Below are 9536 nucleotides of genomic sequence, written 5' to 3'. Positions count from 1 at the left end.
ATCACCAAAAATCATATACAATCACCAAAAATCATATAATTTGCACTTTTGTCCAGTTTAATGCTGATTAATGCTGATTAATGAATGGTTCATTCATATCAAATTTCGTGGTTTTTACCCCCTTTTTACTGTTTCTCGGAAAAACAACCCTGATGTAATATCCTTTTGTGCCCCTAAAAGGCAATGTAAAAGCGGGTATATATATAAAGCATATTTTAGTCGTCCGTTATAACCTCAAGCAGACAGGTATATAAAGATAGATATCTAAAAGCATTATTAGTCGTGTGTTATAACTTGTACACATCATAATACAGAAATCTAGTGTCTGTTTTACTTGTTACCTGAACTGTCGTATGTATAATACCATGAATATTATAGTGTAATTTCAACAAAAACTGTGAAATCGACGACAGGTGTGTATGTTTAGTCGTGTGTTATAACCTGTACACATCATAATACTGAAATCTAGTGTCTGTTTTACTTGTTACCTGAACTGTCGTATGTATAATACCATGAATATTATAGTGTAATTTCAACAAAAACTGTGAAATCGACGACAGGTGTGTATGTTTAGTCGTGTGTTATAACCTGTACACATCATAATACTGAAATCTAGGACAAGTGTCTGTTTTACTTCTGTAATATGAACTGTTGTACAAACAACTATATCAATATAATCTGTGAATATTGCTGTAATTTTAACATAAACTTACAAACTGGACAGTCTCTGTTGAAACTGGACATATAGATAACTTAATAACCAAAATATGTGAATATTTGCTGTAGTTTTTACATGGACTGTGTCTAACTGTGTTGTACATATCTATAAACATGGCGGAAAGATGCGATGATACACATATCTGTAGTATTTGTTTAGAGGATTTTACTAAACCTAAAATACTGCCATGTTTTCACACGTTTTGTGAACATTGTATAGACAATTATATCAAAGCACATTCACATCTCAACAAATTTAATTGCCCTAATTGTAGAATAGCGATTCAAGTACCATGTAGTGGTGCAAGTGGGTTTACAACAAACATTTACATTCATCCAAAGGGTGAAACACAAAATAATTTCTGTACAAGACACAAGAGAAAAGAAGTAGAATTTTATTGTCGTGATTGTTCTGTTGCTGGTTGTGGTAGCTGTGTTATATTGGATCATACAACTCACTCAAAAACAGATCTTTCTGAAGTAGACCAAGAAATCAGAGGAAAGTTAAACATTATAAAGCGGGAGTTAGAAGGGAAGATTGATGAAGTCGAGAAACACTGTGAATCGTTAATCAATCAAATATCTGACATCAAGAACCAAGCTACAAAAGCCTGCCACAATGTTGATATACAGGTTCAAAGAGTGTGTGGAGAGGTCACAAAACATGGCGATGAGATAAAATGTGAAATGAATAAAATTTGTGATGAAGAAAGAAAAAAGTTACAGACATTACATGAAGATATGATCCAATTCAAAAGTTCCCTACATACCAGTGTTACATATATAAATGAGGTGCTGAATGGTAAATCCACTGTTCCAGTTGTAAATGCTTTAACCAATGCACAAACACTGACTGAAGACAGCAGATCAACCAGTTTCGATACACCCCTATTACGATATGTTCATTATCCTATGGTGAATGTAGATGTTAAAACTTTACAAACGTTGCTAGGAGAATTTAAAATAATGGAGTCACCAACCTGGATTACTAGGTTTAGTTTGAATGATATAGTTAAGACAGATACCAACTACAGTGGTGATGAAGAAATAATAATACAAGGAATGTCATGGTCTGTAAACGCTGAACATCGTACCGGTACAGGATTATGTTCGTTTCTGAATCTGAATGTAGCAGAAGATAAAACAGTTAAAACCGTTACAGCTAGTTATAGCCTGAAACTATTAAATATAAACGATGTAAGTAAATCTAAAGTGGGACAATTTACATGTACATTTACACCAGGTAAAGGATTTGGTTTTATCTTTATAGAGTGGAATAAACTAGAGGATGTGACGGAAGGGTTTATTAACAATAAAACATTTGATATACAGGCAACTGTACAAATAATCAGCATAGAACGATACTGACATTTATATTACAGAACATAGTACGATAGATGGGTGTCATCATAATACAAGGACATATTTCTATTGTTAGCCCAATATAAGGACATATATCTATTGTTAGCCCAATACAAGGACATATCTCTATTGTTAGTCCAATGCAAGGATATATATATTTATAGAATTACATAACATACTATGATCGGTGTCATATAATACAAGGACACATCTCTACTGTAAAATATGTTAGTTCAATCAAAATCAAAAGGGAACTTGGTTATTTATATGTCAAATGAAATAGATTTTAATGTTTAGTTATTTATATGTCAAATGAAATATATTTTAATATTTAGCTTACGCCTGGTCCCTGGATCCCTTCACTGTATTTGATATTTGTTGTTTATTTCTTGTAATGTCTGTAGTTTATCTTGTCCCCAGGTTTGTTTTGTCGATTTTGTTTTGTGTGTAGTGCGGTCCTCCTGTGCGTACTAACAGAATAAGGTGTGCATCAAAAGTCGTGTGTGCAATGGTTACGTGTGCAATGCAGGCAGAATAAACAAACCAGCGCCACCTATAATTGTTGGATAACATCTTTTGATGGGCCTGTTTTTAACCTGGCTGAATCCTAGCTTGAATATAATCATATATATTTGATTCTTAATCAAATGGCAATCAGCGATTTTAATTTCGGGGTCTTACATATTTTATTCTGATGATCATTGAGAACATCTGTAGCGGCACAGGTGAGTTCTGGTGTATTATACAACAACCTGAACTGACCCTGATAAACATGTATCATGATATCAGGTTAACCAGACATATAGAAGTGATTTTACCGCACGTGTTTCCTTGTCAAGTGCAGGACGAAAGCCTGCCTCAAACAAGTGACAAGGTTTTATTCCAGCATGTGTATCAAATTTTATCCCTTTTATGCACAAGGGGAAAAGTTGATGCAGTTTTTGCTTCACCACTGTTGGTTGTTAATATAAATTATATATTAAATTGTTGTGTATATTTATAAGGGAAAGTAATATTGTCATAATTATTATATATTTTTATTTTATGAAAACCATGTTACTTTATATTTTATTATATGTGTTTATATTAGTAATATTAATTTTGGGGTTTTTTTTTTATATAAAAGCCATATTATATTTCATTTGAAATTGGGTTGAGCAACAGGCTAGGCCTATGTTGACCTCTCTATTATTATATTATGCAGAACATATTCCCAGTTCTGTACCCAAGATCTCAACCTTGTGAAAACCGCTAATTGATTGCTTGGTATTAAATATAACCGCTATACAGTGGCTGCTTTGTATTAAATAAAACCGCTAATTGATTGCTTGGTATTAAATAAAACCGGTATACATTGATTGCTTGTTATTAAGTAAAAGCCCAATACAGTTCATTGATTTATTGCTATTAAATAAAACCGATATATTATATTGATTGCTTGGTATTAAATTAAACAAATTATTTCAAATAAAAACAGTAGATTATATTGTCTGTTAATTAATCAACAGTTATAAACCGCATACTTGTTATCTAATCCAGACGGTAGAAACTCAATATTTTTTGATGATTCTCAATGAATCTTAACAATTTGCAAACAGTGGTTTGAAAATAAAAAATACAGGAATTTCTCCTAAACAACTTCACTTACCACATGTTTAAAATGGAGTATGTGTGTGTGAGAGAGTGAGGAGAGAGAGAGAGGGGGATGGGGGGGGGGGTAAACATCCACTTGACACAGACTTGGTCATTTCGGAATTAACTCATGGTTCATTCAATTTTCTTTCAACAATAGGGGTCTTTAGCAGTTGGAAGGAAACCGAAATACCCGGAGAATACCTACGAGGTTGGACAGGCGACCATACTCCATGTTAAATGACAATATTGGTGCCAGTCATTATCACATATGTGATAGAACTGGTTAAACACGTACCAAATATTATTTTATCACAGAGATCATTGCTACGATAGAGGCGTAATCAATGCTTCAACAATCGGAAATGACGAACGCAAAAGGAAAACACTAGTTATCCTTCTATATAACTGACTGAAGTGACGAGTGATAACAGATACATGGGCGGGCGAATTTCTGCTCTTTGAAGACCAAAAGTTGTTATATGAGACTGTAAGAGTATCTACCTATTGTCGATCTTTATTTGGGCCTCAGATGTCATAGAAATTATAAATTAGATCTTTTTTTAAAAGACAAGCTCAAAATCAACTCTGTAGACCCTCGGATGGCTTGGATACATCTTGGATTTAAACAGTCTTCCCAAGCGGAGATTTACCGACGTCACTGACGTCACTCCCGGAGACTTCCGATAAAAGTGAAGAGGCTTCACTACGGTTACGAAAACCAGAGAACTTCTCTTGGCTTTCTGTGAAATGCGTGGTACACGGGATCCCCTCGGCAAATAGTGTTGAGGATATAACAGAAGACCTCAATCTTGGGGTGGAGGAGACCCATAGATCTAAAATAAAAGAGGGCAGCCAACACGACACTGTCCACCTGACCTTCCCGAAAGGCAAATCTCCCAGCACAATCGACACTGTCTACATGCGTAGACAGATATACCCGTATGTCACCACAATTCGACAGTCTAAAAATTGTCAGAAGCTGGGTCATACGGAGAAGTTCTGCTCAGGAAAGATTGCATGTGGTCGCTGCGGAAAGGACAACTAAAGTTCTGTGTGTCCGGGGACGTTAACAACATGTAGGAATTGCCAGGGTGACGACATGTCAAGTTCTAAAGTCATTTTTAAAATCCCCCTCGCGGGCCGGTCAAAGAGGGGTAGGTTGCAGGGAAGCCGAACTAAAGATATGATGGGTCTGGTTATCATGTTTAAGGTAAGTCTAAGATAATCATGTATAGTCATCATTAGACGATAATAAGGTGAGGCTAAAGTAACCCTGAATATCAGGGACATACAGAAAACAATATGACTAATAAAATGGCATGGTCTGAGTTGAAAATCAGCCCTGAATTAACCTTTAAACAAAATAAACATAATGGCCGTAAGGGAAGTGAAACTAGAACTCCAAAGAGTATTGACGTGTTTCGGTACGTAGACGTTCAACATGTTGAAGACGTCTCATAGCAAATTAAACTTAACACACTAAAGCAAAGATACGCTAAACAGTAAATCTTATGCAAGAACCGATAGAAAAGCAAACATGGATAAGATAAACCATCACGCGGCAGTTTTCATTAACCCTTCCTTGAAGTGTCAAATTTGACAATGAACCCCTCCCACGTGTATGACGCTATTGCGTGTCGCACGTGCAGCTCGGTGGTTCTGTTGGGGCGATAAGTTCTTCATCTGTGAACATACTCTCAAATCATGTCAAGTGCCCATGACTATTTATCATATCACAACCTGCATAGGTATTTGCATTTCAATATCCCCCACTTTTTTAAAGAGTATACAATAAAGCATAAGATATTATTGAAGGGTCGAGATAACCTACAGTACATATTAAAACCACACGTTTATTATATTATACAATTGGGGGCAATTGAAAGAAAGCGGATATCATATGTGAAGCCTTAAATAAATAGTTTCGTGGAAAAATACAAAACAGTGACTTGGTGATGACAAAAAATACAGGTAATATTATTGTATTACATTATAGAAGGGTCAAGATGACCCGATGTGAGGCGTAATTTAAAATGAAATGTAATGGGGTTTAACGTCCTACTGTTCTGCACCGGCTGGGCTAATTAAGATGGGCACATGCCATATACCACACAGTGTACCATGAGATAAATTTTGACCAGAAAGTGGCACTACGGCCTACTCTTATATCGATTTTCAACTGTCAAGAGTTCTTTCACGTGCACGCCAATATGTACACGGGAATTCAATTTTTGTCCCATCCAAACTACTACAGTCTTGCATTACTGACAAGGGTAACCACGCCGGAGAATGCCAAAACACTTTATCTACACCGTAGGTGATCAGTAAACTATAGGTTAGAATGTGAAAAAATATACGATTTCTTTTCGTAAAACAGGAAGTTATAAAGCCATATCATATCTGTCCTACACTGTTTTCTTTCTCCAAAGATCACATACATGCTTCATAATGCACATTCCATTTGTAATAAAATTTACAGAAAGATATATTTTTTTTTTGAATTTCCTGCTCATTGACCCTCTATAAACGAAGTCTCACAAGGACACACAAAAAAACCACTGATAGGCCCTACATGTAAATATTTTGACGAAGATAGTCAGACAAAATAGTAAAACTATTTATTTTATCGCACCGTGATCGAAATATAGGTCTGTATTTTAATCAGATTGTTGGGGCAGTTAAATTTTTAAAATTTTCTCCGGGAGCGTGAGGCCCAATTGATTGTTTGTTTGGGATTTAGGTAAGTCACCTAAGGTAGGTTAATTGTACCACATTAAAGTTACTGTATTCACGGGATTGAAGAGGAGCAAAAATGCACTTGCGGCAGTTAAATTTTCAACATTTTCTCCCGACGGTCCCATTTCCGTAGACTGTAAACCAGACCACGTTGAAGTTGTTGTATTCATGCACTGAAAAAACACCTGTGTTGGATCTCAACTAATCTACACAAGTTAGGTGTTGTTTTGCATTGCATTAACACAAACTTGTGTCGATTTATAAAATCTTGTGTTTTTTTCATATCATTAACACAAGTAATGTGTACCTTCCAAGATTTGTTTTCTTTTTTAAAAAAAACTCCATACAAAGTCTGAATTCGGGAGTCGTCAAGTTTTAAGAAAAGTAATAAAGGGCTTAATTCACATCTCGAAAATCACATGCTGTTCTTCACTGGAAGGGTGTGAGTACCAATTAATCAAACAATTGCCAGACAGACTTGAATGTTAATTGATGTTAAGTTGTCTGTAAAGTTAAAATGTCTGTCTTTTTTTATTGACCCAATAAACTGATAGATCAAATGAATATATAGTGTTTTCGAAGATTGATTCAATGTACAATGAACAAAAAAAAATGAGTAAAACTCTTAATAATGTAATTGGTTGATGTAATCGAAATTGGACAGTATTGGTTAACTGAAAAGTAACCAATCAAATTTAATTGATCATCCACGTGTATCTCATAATCGACTTATTGATATAATGGTTCTCCAAGTTATCTATTCTTTTTGTCTGCGATATCACTTCGGTGGAAGCGGACGTAAAATACAACTAACTAAGAAGAAGTATCTATACTTTAGTCATTGCGACAAATTCTTTCTTTGATATTATATCAGCGACTTTCAGTTAGATAGATGTAGTGAAGTTAGCATTAACAGGGTGCTTTAGCCGTGATATTTTAAAAAAAAAATAATAATGGTCACATAGAATACCAGAACGCAGGTTTGTAAATTTTTACAAAAAATAAAACCGTGTATTTAATTTAGCATGTATATATTGCTTCTATGTATATAATAATTCGTTTCGTTTAAAACAGTCAGATTTAGAACTACTGCCACTGACTGCACCGGAAGTCTATTTATATAATGGCGCCACAAAGAAAATTTTTTTGATGTGTTCTAAAAGTGTTCCGCTAATTCAGCAATCTAATGAATCTGTCTTAATTTTTCTGAAATCGTGCTTAATTATTATTAGCTAATCGGCGCTACACCGTTGTTCAAATACTTATAATTGCAAGAAACCCCCGCCTAGGACCAGCAGGTAAGAATCTGTCTTGATTTTATAGTAATACCCGGTTGCAATTATTGGCCGCCATCTTTGATTTTTATAGACGTTCGGGCAAAAGGAGAAATGTGTATCCAGACATGGACTATAGCTAGATACTAACTTTTGTGTTAGTTGTTTAGTTGAAATGTAATCTTATTTCTGTAAAAGAAAAAAACAACAACAAACAAATCAGCCTTTTTTTTATATCAATGTCATCAATGTGTAGGCCTAATATTAGACTTTCAATGATTCAGAAGTTTCTCTACAGTTTCGTTATTTTTTTTTCCAGTCATTGATGTTAGCATGTACTACACAAAGAAAAACAGGTAACAGAATTTCATTTCCTTTTAATATATTTTTTTAATAATGGCCAATAATTGTTATTGTATGTAACACGAAAAGTATTTATCTCTGTAGCGAGAGGGCGAGTAAATGGGGTTTAAAGTTCACTAAATTCACTTGACACAAACTATGCCATTCATTTCCTTGTATTAAATTGGTCGAATCAAGTAGGTCCATGCTATATATATGTCCTAGAATCAAGTAGGACAGGTAGTCTTATTCCGCCCTTTTTTCTGAACACTGTCTCATTCTATTGCCATCTGTGTATGTTGTGTTATATTAATTCTGCATAATTAACTCTAGTTAACCCTATAATAATAAATGAATTTAATATATACTATTCAAAAAAAGTAGGGGATATTTGATTTTGGGGGCATAATACTAAAATATGCAAATGACTAATGCCAGTTAAAGAATGATAAAATACAACTAAAAAGATGGCAATATTTCTGCCAGTTAAAAAAGGTTAAACATTTTAACAGAGTAGTCGTCCTATACAAGATAAACTACAGGGTGTAAAACAACGGAATGTTGGCAATAGGACTTGTTTGTAGTGTAGAGTGTCATTGTTATTGTTATTATCGCATATAATGATATCTTAGTTTATATTGCGTCTTTGAATCTCCATAACTTGGGAGGTCAAAGATCGACATTCTGACGCAATTGATTTTAGAGCTCATTGTGCTATCTGGGAGATATGTGTAACCGTATGCCGCCTCAAACAAATGAATACAATTATTTCTACAAAGATTTATAATTTTTAATTAGACACTATTAACCACCCATTGATATTTTAATTACAATAAATCATATAGTTTATTCTGCTAGACGTGTGACTTACAAATAAATATATACAGTTGGCTTAACTTGAATGTAGATATTAATTATCTATGTTGCATATATATCATTTTTCAGTTGAAAAAGTGTCCATAACCTGGGAGGTCAAAGATCGACATTCTGACGCAATTGATTTTAGAGCTCATTGTGCTATCTGGGAGATATGTGTAACCGTATGCCGCCTCAAACAAATGAATACAATTATTTCTACAAAGATTTATAATTTTTAATTAGACACTATTAACCACCCATTGATATTTTAATTACAATAAATCATATAAGTACTTGTGTTAAAACTAATCTACACAAGTTAGGTGTTGTTTTGCATTGCATTAACACAAACTTGTGTCGATTTATAAAATCTTGTGTTTTTTTCATATCATTAACACAAGTAATGTGTACCTTCCAAGATTTGTTTTCTTTTTTAAAAAAAACTCCATACAAAGTCTGAATTCGGGAGTCGTCAAGTTTTAAGAAAAGTAATAAAGGGCTTAATTCACATCTCGAAAATCACATGCTGTTCTTCACTGGAAGGGTGTGAGTACCAATTAATCAAACAATTGCCAGACAGACTTGAATGTTAATTGATGTTAAGTTGTCTGT

At 34.2% G+C, this 9536-nt stretch overlaps 1 protein-coding gene across 1 annotated transcript; it reads left to right on the top strand.

The window, feature by feature from the left end:
- The first annotated feature begins 499 nt into the window (after window positions 1–499).
- LOC126807967 (tripartite motif-containing protein 2-like) lies at window positions 500–3553 on the top strand. Its single transcript, XM_050532971.2, has one exon. It carries the CDS (start codon window positions 832–834, stop codon window positions 2083–2085), a length of 1254 nt encoding a protein of 417 aa, XP_050388928.1. The 5' UTR covers window positions 500–831; the 3' UTR covers window positions 2086–3553.
- Window positions 3554–9536: the final 5983 nt, after the last annotated feature.

This window comes from Patella vulgata, chromosome 9, assembly GCF_932274485.2.
Source record: "Patella vulgata chromosome 9, xgPatVulg1.2, whole genome shotgun sequence".
NCBI classification, from domain to species: domain Eukaryota; kingdom Metazoa; phylum Mollusca; class Gastropoda; family Patellidae; genus Patella; species Patella vulgata.
Note: the sequence above shows the minus strand (reverse complement) of the source record. Positions and strands in the feature narration are given on the sequence as shown.

Coding starts and splice junctions, on each gene's coding strand:
- LOC126807967 (XM_050532971.2), top strand. CDS start 832: ATGGCGGAAAGATGCGATGATACACATATCTGTAGTATTTGTTTAGAG.